Source organism: Parasteatoda tepidariorum, chromosome 12 (assembly GCF_982258835.1).
Source record: "Parasteatoda tepidariorum strain Cologne lab strain chromosome 12, Ptep-v5.0, whole genome shotgun sequence".
In the NCBI taxonomy this organism is placed as follows: domain Eukaryota; kingdom Metazoa; phylum Arthropoda; class Arachnida; order Araneae; family Theridiidae; genus Parasteatoda; species Parasteatoda tepidariorum.
Window position 1 is genome coordinate 41,454,054 of NC_141766.1, and position 12,158 is coordinate 41,466,211.

At 28.1% G+C, this 12,158-nt stretch overlaps 1 protein-coding gene across 3 annotated transcripts in view; it reads left to right on the forward strand.

The window, feature by feature from the left end:
- Positions 1–1,329: 1,329 nt before the first annotated feature.
- Positions 1,330–12,158, forward strand: part of LOC107449681 (uncharacterized) — a 42,084-nt gene continuing 31,255 nt past the window's right edge. Inside the window, exons 1-3 of one of the 3 annotated variants that reach the window (XM_016065287.5) lie at positions 1,330–1,492; positions 5,186–5,269; positions 8,947–9,126. In XM_016065287.5, coding sequence (XP_015920773.1) covers positions 1,421–1,492; positions 5,186–5,269; positions 8,947–9,126 — 336 coding nt within the window. In that variant the 5' untranslated portion in view covers positions 1,330–1,420. The remainder of the gene's footprint in view (positions 1,493–5,185; positions 5,270–8,946; positions 9,127–12,158) is intronic. The other 2 variants (XM_043041834.3, XM_016065288.4) reach the window with 2 other exon arrangements.

The window sequence follows — 12,158 nt, forward strand, 5'->3', positions numbered from 1 at the left end:
AACTGAGAGGCTCTCGCATACTGTGATTTTTTTCCGTCTTTTTTCCTTCTTGGCTCTTCTGTGATTTTTCTAGTTTTGTTTCTCATCTTTATTGTTCCATTTTTTTTAGTTGAAAACCATATTTTTTTCTTTACATTCACGTTTGGCAGACTTTTTTTAAGCACTTGAAATACGTCGACTGTTATTTCATATTGATGGAACTAGCCCGTATTTGTGTTACATGGAGATGAAAATCATGTAAAGTTCCCATGGTTAGCTTGAAGGCAAAGAAACTTCTACTCATGATCCGTCTACCACCGAGGATATTTTTCGTTAGCACTGTGGTAGGTGCGAGTCGAGTGCTGTAATATTCATTAAAGAAATACTTCAGTCAATGCAAGTCTTATTTCAAGTGCATTGCGACTACTTCGTTTAGTATAAGATACGGTTGAAAAGCTTCTCATTATAATTTTTGTATTAAAAAATTTATTTTTATTTCAGATAGATAAAAAATTTCTCAAAAGTTAAATAAATTCCAAACTAAACAAATGAAATGCGTATTTTAATTTACGATAAAAAGTATTAAGAACAATAATGATTCGCCAATAACTTTTAATCAAATATTATTTAATCGAATGATAATTTATGGAGAAATCGTAATTCTGTAAAAAGTCGAAACAATCATTCGAAACCGAAACTAATAAGCAATCCTTTTTTCCGAATTTAATTGCTCTTAAATTAAAAATCAATGATACAATTGCATCAAATCGATTATTTTCTATCCTAACTAACTCTTCTATGTAATTAAATTAACTACTTAGTTATAAAAATTTGTCGTGAAATTTACATCACTTAAGGTTTAATGGGAAACGCTATATTATGGATTTAGCTTTAAACAATGTTTCATTTTATTTTATTTTATAAACGTTGTTGAACAGTTGACCCAATTTTGGGTTTAAGACTACTAATGTCCAACTTCGTAGCCTTGTAACTTTGAACAAAATCCAGAAGACAAGGAAACTCCTGGATCAGTACCTCCAGAGGTATGATTTGTTATGGGAACATGGAGGACTTTGTGAGCTGATAGATTTAACTTGCATCAGTCACCATTTACTACACGAGGAGTCCACTGCAGGTGGGGATCGAACTCACGAGCTCTTGGACACGGTCCTAATGCCTTAACAACAAGGGTACCCCGGTCCTCTAAATCTCTAAATAATGTTTGAAACGCTGAGAGGGAGGGGATATGGTCAACGTCATCACAAACCCTGTCCATTGTTCATTCTTACCCTTAACGCCCTCTGTGCTGTATGCATTCACTAAATACATATTGAGCTGTAAGCGTATGACATTTGGCTTGTCACTCCTCTGTTTCTGTCTAAATAAATATTTTTGTTTCTGTTTTGAATCTTGAATTATTCTTTCAAATGTAATTGCTTTAATGACTGTTATTTGGGAGAAAGCCTTCGATATTTGTGAAATATCACAAACAGAACAAAAAGATGGTTTTACAGTAAGAATCAACTTTTGTACACTGATTTTTAGTATGGTTCTAAAATTTGTATTCGTACATGCAGTATTATGATATGCTAAAGTATGTACGGAACAATTTTCTATAAATAATCCATCAACGTTTTAAAACTGGAAAACTCTTTTCCTGTTAATTGACTGTTACTATAAGGGAAGTATTTATTTATTTTTCTTCAGACTGACATCTGTGCATCCCATAAATAATTTTCTTAGTTCGTTCTGAAATGTTTTGTTTACTTGAATAATGGATTAAAAATTATGACTTCTTTCAAACGTAAAGAGATTGCTTACATTTTTGATGTTCAAAACACATATAATTTCACTCAAGGGATGATTATCATAACGACGGCAAGGCCAAGTGCCAATTTTTGATGGATTATAACTGCAAGGCACCCTTGATAATATCTCAATATAGTATATCATTGTTTAATGTTTATCAAGATAATATGTATCTAAATTTCCTTTGCCCTTGAGTTAAGGGTTCGGAAAATTAATTCATATTTTCTGTGGGGAAAATTTCCATGTTTGGTAACTTCTGGGCATTGCTGTCTACCCACCCACCTGCCGAAAATTCCAAATATTTTTTTTTAAAGAAATTACAGAAAAAGAGTTGGTTTTCCAACCTTTTTTTCCCCTTTTATTATTAGAGCCAGTTATTATTATAATTTTACAAATTTTTAAATATTTTTCTCAAGTTATTTTATAATTTTTACGCAAATAATAGTGATTACATGCTAAAAAGTTGAGCAAAAAATTTTTAATACATTTTTAAAATTTTTATTTTATGGAATATGATATTTTGAAGAATCATAAATATTTTAACATAGCAGAAATGGAACACTTTATGTATTTTACCAAAATATTTTAATTTTAATAATATCACATATAATATTATTTTTATAAGCAAATTCTGTAATTAACATTAATTAATGATATATCAGCAAAGTAAAAATATAATAAATGCCACATTTAGTTCAAAGCTCCATAATAGTGTCTTCTGGTTCTGCTTGATTTGTTAAATGTCTTTAAACTTAAACAAGCTGTTTCAGGACCCAAACTGTTTCTCAGTTTGGATCAAACAAGTCCACATGTAGAAAACCTGCATTCAGTAGCTGCTGAGCTTGCTGGACAGTCAGCTAACTGCACCATAAAATGGACAAATTCTTTTATATTTTCCGCCACACTTTTATTAAATAATGGGTGTGGTTACACACTTGATCTTTTATTCTGAAACACAGAACTGGAATTAGCCATTCAGCATTTTTCTTAGAAACCCAATCCTTTTCTCACATATTTAGAAAGTCTTTTTCTATTGTATTTTAGATTCAGCATATTAGCTATAGAGTGGAAAGGAGTAAGCGCTTGATTATAGCTCTTTTCAATAATTTTTTCATGTGGACGATTCTCATTAACTAGTTGGAAGTTCTGTGTTGCTTTTTGAATTAAAAGTTTTGTGTGACTGATAGTAACAATTAAAGGTCATCTCATTTTTTGTATACTGATAATCATCAAACTTAAATTGTAAAAAAGGAAAAAAGAACAGCTACTGGGTTGGAAAGTATATTAGGTGTTTTTTTTAATAGGACTGTCTTTCAGTTATCACCAAACCATATTTTAAAATATCTATAGTACAGAATTTATATAAAATTAAATTAATTAATTGAAATGGTTTTTGCTATATCTCAGTTTGGCTATATCTCATGTAATGAAAAATGAATTGAAGCAGTGTAATAATTTTATTTGTTTAAGCTTTTTAAAATAAAATTTATGTTTAAGTAATCTTTCAATATTAACACTGTGTGCTATTACATATTTAGTAATAAAATTATATACTATGTAATAAAAATGTATACAAATAATATACTATGATATATATATATATATATATATATATATATATATATATATATATATATATATATATATAAAATTAAATCTAAAAATCCCCCAAAAATACCAGCCTGGGTAGGGATTTTTCAAAATAAACCCCGGGTTTTTTTTCCTGCCCTACTTCTGGGAAATATCTCACAAGAAATTAAAAAGAAAATCATGTAAGTGACCAACCCAAAATGCTAACTCCCAAACCACTTTTTTAAAAAAAAATTTGCTAATTCAAAAATCTTTAAGTATCTTAGGAAATGTAGTTGGCATTTTAAGGGGTAACAGTGCAAAATATCCCTTCCTATAAAATTTTTTTAAATTTTATCAACCCAGTGATGGGATGAAATGTAACCTTGCCAGTTGGAGGATAGGAACCTGGAAAAATAGAAATGTCTGCTATTTTTACAATGAAATTCTAGTGTTTCTAAAATTCCCATAGAGTTTATTTGTGTTCTTGGTCTTACCTTACTAGTGGGATAACTCTGAGTGATTTGGCTTTTTATTGAAAAATATCTTTTTAAAAAAAGGAGTTCATATATGACTTTTCAGGAATAATATATTGTACACAACTATGCAATGAATATCTTGATTAAATTGACAGTTTCTAGGTCAAACAGTTTTGTTCCAATAGGCTTTCAAATCTTATCTTCCCTGTCTTACCCTGCTTTTCCCTATGTATTAGAAGATGCAAATTGATATTTAAGTGAGGAAAAACAAACCGTTTATGCTGGTTTTATAAGTTTACCCATATTTTTTGTTGTGAGAAAGCCAATATTTTGGTATGCCGTGTGTATAACTCGACTGCGGAAAAAAATTAGTAAAATAAATTATAAAATTTCTTCAAGGAAAATATTTCGCCTTGTTCTTTCTGAATATGACTCATTTACCCTCAAATAAAAATACCTTGAGGTGTAGCTGTAAATAAAGATGTTAATAAAGATGTAACTGTGGCACGGCCACTTAATCAGGTTTATCTTACCACCTGCTTGCTAGTGTTATTTAACCTGATGCAGATGATGTTCTGGAATCTTTAAATTTGTATCTTTAGGGTATGTTTTAAAAGTTTTCCTTGTTTTATATTTTTAGAAATATTTGTGAATAAAGAAACATATCTTTTTCTTAATTTTTTTTTGAACATAATTTTAGACATTGTTAAAGAAAAAAAAACCTTTATTTGTAAAGAAAATATGAGAAAAATGCAGAACTTTTTCCATATAACTAATTAAATAAAAGATTTAAAGGAGATAAATTAATACAGGGTTATTCCTATCTATCTCATTGTTTATAATGTATCGATATTTCATGATTAAGGAATACCCCACTTTATTAATAGTGTATGATAGTATGCAACCCCATGATTTTCGTAAAATTTTGAGGATTTCAAGTTTACTTAAACAGTGGAATATATGGTAAGTATTATTAAATTCTAATGAATTTTGATTAAGAGAAGCGGGATAAAAATTAATGAAACCGGTTTTAGAGCTTGACTAAACTATTCACTCAATTTCATTCTACAAACAATCATGCCTTGTTATTTTTAATCTTGATATTTTTTTTAATGTTCAATATATTTTTCCTTCTTATTAATTTGCAACGCCAAACGTCTATACTTTTTAAAATTTAAAAAAAAAAATATCATATAGATTCTTGAAATGTATATTAAATATGTTGATTTCTGAACATACATCTTGTGTACTGAAGATATTTTTATAATAAAGGATCTATTACTGTGCACAAAATTTGAATAAATGTTCATATGTTGTATTATAAATGAGTTAAATGGTTATATTTTCAGAGTTACATTATTGATGTCAAAGTATCCCATTGCAAGTGGCATGTTTCTCGAAGATATAAACAGTTTGTTGAACTTCATGAGAAGGTATGGTACATTAAGTTAATTTTGATCTATTATACTTATAAACAATTAGGAAAGTTATTATTTATATGCAATTATTTGCAGTTTAGTTATTTTATTTGAATATTTCTTTATAAATATTTAACTGGTATTTTAAAATTAGTGTTGAAATCTATTCAAATTATAATATTGTAATATTAATTTAAATTATTATAATGAATTCGTAAATGGTTGTGAAATGTTCTTGTCATTTTTCTTATTTTATACTTTTAAGGTATTATATTTTTTTGATTATGTTGTAATAATTTGTGTCATGTGTTGATTGTTGTTCATTTTACAACATTAGTACCTACAAAATAAAGTTAATAATTCGAGCACAAACATACTTGTCAGTGTGTACAGGAATAGAACATCAAACACAAGGGCACACATGTAATACATTTAAACAAAATAAAAAAGGAGAAAAACTGCAATTTACTATCAAAATAAGGACTGCAGTGTTCTTTTTAAATGTATATATATTTTATTTGATGGAATATTTACTTTAATTTATTAAATAAAGATGTTTTTATCTTATAAATCATTCCAAATTTGAAAATTTTAATTTTTTTCAAAACTTTTTTTGTTTTAACAACACTATCATTGTAAATAGATATTTTTAGTTTCATTTAAAAAAAAAATATGATTTTTCAAATTTTTAAAGTCTTATAGAATTTTAAAAATGAATAAGTGACTAAATTAAAATAAAAATAAATAAATAATGACCTTCATTTTATGCATAAAAATATTATTTGAACTCACAAAAATACCCTAGTTTGTAATCTTTTATCTTCTTATTTAAATTCATATATTAATGAGATTTTAAAGTTTGAATGTTCAAAATCTGCTTTTATCTCATCATTTGTAAATAAGATAACAAAAGTGATTTTTTAGTACAAGAAATAAAAATATAAAGTAAAATATATCTGAAGATCAGACATGACTGTGGTGTACTTTAGTATACACTCTTTTTAAAGTTATTTATCAAATTGTTATAAAAACTTCATTTTTCAAATTTATTACAAACTAAGGCACTAATTTTGAAATAAAATCTAAACTAGTTTTGAAAATATTTCATCAGGGTTGCCTGGTTTAAACAATGTGGTTAAATCACATTGTAAACCAAATATTTCATTTTTTTTTTGGAAAAAACAAGCATGTTTTTTTTTTTAATTATTTTTTTTAAACAAAAATAATCTTTTTCAAAGTTAAATTTTCAAAAATTATTTATGTAAATTTTAGTTTGAATAGAGCCAAATGAAAAAATATTAAATTTTCTCATATAACTTTTCCACTTTTAAATACTAATGGAAATCTGTTAAATAAACATTAATGCAAAATTTTTTACATTTTTAGATACCATAGCTTTCTTGCAAAAATATCTATAAAAATAATTGATGTTAGGAAAATGTTCTAAAAATGTTTCATTTAAAATATAGCTATTTCTGTAAGAAATAGTTCTTGAAATGAATATAGATGGTAGCACAAAGTCATGTGATTCGTAAATGTTTATTTTTAGGTTTTATGTGTTATGTAGTTTAGTTCTCTATGTGTCTTTGTTGCAATTAAGTTGTGTTTTTAAAAATATTGTTAAACTTTTTTATTACTAAATAATAAAAATTCTCCCGTCACCTTCCTTTATCTTTGCAAAGAAAGGAGAGAAAAGGCTGCTGCTCATGTAAAATATTTCAGACAGTGGTATCTTTTCATCTGGTGCTAATATGATGCCTTAATTGTTTCCATTCCTCTTCCCCACTAAAATTCCTTTTTACTTCTAAATCAATTTGGAGACTATTTAACACAACTGTTTTTTTTTTTTTTTTTAAACTTTTTTTTTTTACAGAGAGTCTAAATTTAGTCATTGAGGTGTTCATATAAATAAAATATTTAGTCAGACATTTGACAGGTGAACAATTTTGAATATAACACTATAGGGCCTCCTGCCTTATAAGTATGCATTGCTACTTTCTTTTTTTCTGTGCATCGTGGGAGGTTTATCTTTAAGGAGGTATTACCATGCTTCATATCAAATGATGGGTAGTAGATGTTAGGGGGTGTTAAACTAATAATTATATATATATAAGGAATACCAGAAAATTTTTTAGTCAAATACAAGTGTCTTTCTTAGTCCCATTAATGCCATGCCCAACCCAAAATATTGCAATAATGTCAAATATGCTTTTACGAAAAAGTGATAGTTCTGTTATAATATCTTAATTTGTATAGTAACTTAATTTATATTTATATGTAACCTTTTAATTTGATATTTATTTTTAATTCTATTATTAATTTCCTTTTTTTAAACTTAAAATATCAATGTAAGATATAATGTATTTCAGACCTTCTTCTGTTTTTGGAACACTTGTTTGGTATGACAATATTTATATATTTGCTCATACTGTGAGAAAAATCCCAATGAAAAGGTTGAGGATATTTTTTGACCTACTGGTTTTAAGGTGGGTGGATCATTGAGCTCCCCTTTTTAATTCAGGATTGGTTAAAGATATTTTACTTTTAAGTGGATAGTTATTCTTAACTTAAAATGATTGGGTTTTAACTTTTAAGGGGGTGGTAATGTGGCATAATTGATTAGAAGAGAATGAGAAAATAAGAAAATGAACTAAGATTGAAAATGAAAAATGTTGAGAGGAGAATGAACATTTTAACGTGAAAATCGAAAATAGAAATGGGAACCTTTTCACATTCTTCATTTGTTTTCAATATGTGTAATATATATTTCATTATGTGTAATATACAGTAGAGAACCGATTATCCGGAACGATTGGGACCATCGCTATTCCGGATAACTGATTTTTCCGGTTTTCTGAATCACTACAAAAAGCCGTTTTTTTTATTATTAAACCCAACTAAAAAAAAAATTTAGAAATAATCTTAAAAAGAAAAAAAAACGATGAAGTAATACACTAATGATTATTTCCAAAATGATGGTAAGGTAAACATCTTTCAAAAAAGAAAGAAAAATCCTAAAATCTTATGAGGAAAAAATTTTTTTTTTGAAAATGGAGCGAAAATTTATCGAATTTCGTTCCGGTTTTTTGGTTTTCTGATTTACGGATCACGGGTTCTGTACTGTATATTATTGTTACCAAATGAAGAATGTGGATATATATTTCATTATAACCGTTTAGTATAATTATATTATTGTTATGGCCTAGTGGTTAGCGTGTCTGACTGCGGGTTTGAATCCTGCTCAGGGCATGGATGTTTCTTTCTCTCTCTGTGTTCTATGTCCTTTTTTTTCTGTGTGAATGTGACCGGCCCTATAAACGGGTTTGTGGTTGTGTGACGTGGGCGACGCCTCTCCCCCGTTGTGGCTTTGCCATAGGTGCCCACTGGGTAACGAGAAGAGAGTAGCAATTCTGGCATTTCTGTGGCCAATGGGACAATCCCCAAGCCATGTAAAAAAATATTATTGTTAAAGTACTTTAAATTTTATATATATTCTCTTTTCTTTTGATTATTTAAAAATAAAACTAGTCACACTGCCCACAATACAGTACATGTTAAAATCAACTAGATATTTCTTTCTGATACTTCAACTTTAGCTCCTGTTCTTTACTTTTATGTATTTATATTTGTGTATATGTTTACAAAATTCAAGTGCTTTCATTTGTATACTTCTATGTATATTTTTTAAATAGATGGTTAAGGAATATGGTGTTGATAAAAATTTGTTACCACCGAAAAAGATCTTTGGCAATAGATCAGAATCTTTTATATGTGAACGGAAAAAAGCTCTAGAGCATTATCTTCAGTCACTGATTCAGCTATTCACAATTCTACCTGAACCTCTTGCAATTTTCTTGGATTTTCAAAAATATGTAAGTCCCTTATTTGAATTAAAAATTTTAAAGTTGGAAATTTATTTTCTCAAACTCTCAAACATAAGAATTAAGTACTATTAATTTTCATTATTAACAATAGCATTATATGTAATTTTATGTGCTTTGGCAAGAGAATTCTTTTACTTTTTCATCAATAACATTTTATGTTTTTTAGTTTTGTTATATTTGGTTGCTCCAAATCTACAATCGGCAATTATATTCTAAACAGTGTTCTATTACAGGGTTGCCACTCCACAGGGAGAACAAGAAAAACCTGGAAAATACAGGGAATTTAAAAATTGCCTGAAATAACAGGGAAAATGCAGGGAATTTTGATTTTTTCTTTACAACAGAGAAAATACAGGGAATTTTGTTTCTTATTTTTGTCTTTTAAAAAATGGTGACCACACAAAGCGGGATATTTAACCATAATATTTCAGCTATACTAAACTATTTCATTTACTATAGCATTATTTAAACATGTTCAGCTGTTTTTCCAGCAATTAAAACTAATAAATATAGTTAGCCCAATATAGCTCACACAAGAGCATAGTAATTGTTGTTTCCTCTTAATATATTGCGTATAATATGTACAGGGAAATCACAGGGAATTTTATTTCCAGATTTGAGTGGCAACCCTGTATTACTCCTTAAACATATGTGCCATGTTTGATCAAATTATATATATATTTTTAAATATATGAAATGTTAATTTTTTTTTTAAATTTTAGAACAGTTCTCATTCATTATTTATAAATAAATATATTCCTCATTTATTCAATTAAAAAATATAAATATTTGAGCAGCTTTTTTATGAACATACAAAATATTGGCCTTTATATAATTAATACCATACCTTTCAACTGCTACCAAATTCCCAGTTTCAGAAAATAATTTTTTTAGTGTTTATATATATACTGTAATTGCACAGAGATATGCCGCCCTGGTTTATATACCGTGCTACTAAAATGAAAAAGTTTTTCATCAAAAAAGCCGCTCCATTGAATACAGGGCACAAAATTTGAGTTTGTGATCGATCGCAGAATAAACACATCTTTTTCAAATAACAAGTTATATACGAAATAAATGATTAAATTATTAAAAATCAATAAAATAATTATTATATATATGATGAATTTATTTATGCAATCTTAGTTAAAATCAGAAATTATGTATTTCAATAATTTTTATATTACCTTTTCAAATGTAGGGTAAACTAACCAGTGAAGGAACACTTAAGCTTCACTTGCCTTTTACAAAATCATATTAATTTCAAAATTCGTAATTTTAGTTAAATGACAGTGTCAACATATTTGTTACTAATTGCAAATTATGTAAAAAAATTGTAGAGAGCTTACATTAGGGGTGCTCAACCTGCGGCCCGCGGGCCAAATGCGGCCCGCCAACCCTCGATGTGCGGCCCGCGGCCGCAATTTGAACAAAATGAAAAAAAAATTTAATACAGTAGGGAACCGATTATCCGGAACGATCGGGACCATCGCTATTCCGGATAACTGATTTTTCCGGTTTTCTGAATCGCTACAAAAAGCCGTTTTTTTATTGTTAAACCTAACTAAAAAAAAAATATTTGGAAATAATCTTGAAAAAGCGAAGTAATAGGCTAATGATTATTTCCAAAATGATGGTAAGGTAAACATCTTTCAAAAAAGAAAGAAAAATCCTAAAATCTTATGAGGGAAAAAAATTAAAAAAAAAAAAAAATGGCGGGAAAATTTATCGAATTTCGTTCCGGTTTTTTGGTTTTCCGGTTTACTGATTTCCGGATAACGGGTTCTGTACTGTATTTGTTTTTGAAAAATAATAAAAAAAATTCGGTAATTTAAATTTACACTTTTAAGCTTTTGACATTACACTTTTAAGCATTGTGCTTTTTAATTGGCTTATTTACATTGCCTTTCCTTGCTTTGCAAATTTTAGCGTCTCCTTTTAATTGTATTTGATAATTGTTTGTTTTACCACTTTACTCTCGGAGCATTTTAATTTTTTTACTGCTGTTACCATCAGACTCTGTAATGTTTACATAATGTTACTCTGTAATGTTACTTTTTTGTATTAAGTACTTTTTTGTTTTCTTGATTTTAATAAACATTTACCCGTATGCCCTAAATTGGGGCAGGTCGGGGTAAATATTTCATAAAAAAAATTTGGTAATTTAAATTTACACTTTTAAGCTTTTGACGCACCCAATCTCAATCAATGTAGTTTTTCGATGGTTAACGCTACGGATTTCAGCATAGTTTTAAAAATCCCAATATTTTTAATACATCATTATTACGATTTACGAATTTTAATTACCACTTTTGACGCTTTTCGTACATGCCGATTCCAATGACTTTTCGGTAGTTATTGCTACCCATTTTCAAGTAGTTTCTGAAATAGCGATTTTCGAAAGTTATGAAACGCTTTATTTGTGCAAACTTCATGGAAAATCTAAATGACTTTAGATCCTTTCTTCAACAGTTATTGCTGCACGTTTCCGCCCGGTTTTTAAAACTTCGATATTTTAGCACGATATTAATACGAATCGCGAGTAAAGAATCGCTCATTTAGATAACCATTTTTTGACATGGCTTATTTGTAACGATTTTATCTCAAATCAAATTATTTTTCAATCGTTATTTTAGAAATTATTGCTACAAATTTCTACAAGGTTTTGAAAGTACCGATATTTCTTATACGCTATTGCGACGTTTTAATTTCAAATCCCGCATTTAAATTACATAAAATTTTGATGGACTTTATTTACTCCAATTTCATCTGAAATATAAAAGTATTTTGGTTATTGTTTTAGTAGTTATTACGTTTTCCCCGTGATTTAAAAAGATTATGATATTTTTAATACTATGGTTTGACAGCAAGCGAGTTTTGAATCGCGCATTAAAATAGTTATTTTTTACGTGCTCTGTTTGTGCCGATTTTATCATTTGCGTTGTACCGATTTTAACACGCATTTTTGAAGAGATTTTTCGAACGTGTTTTTTCTTCTTTCCCGCTATTGCTGCATTTTT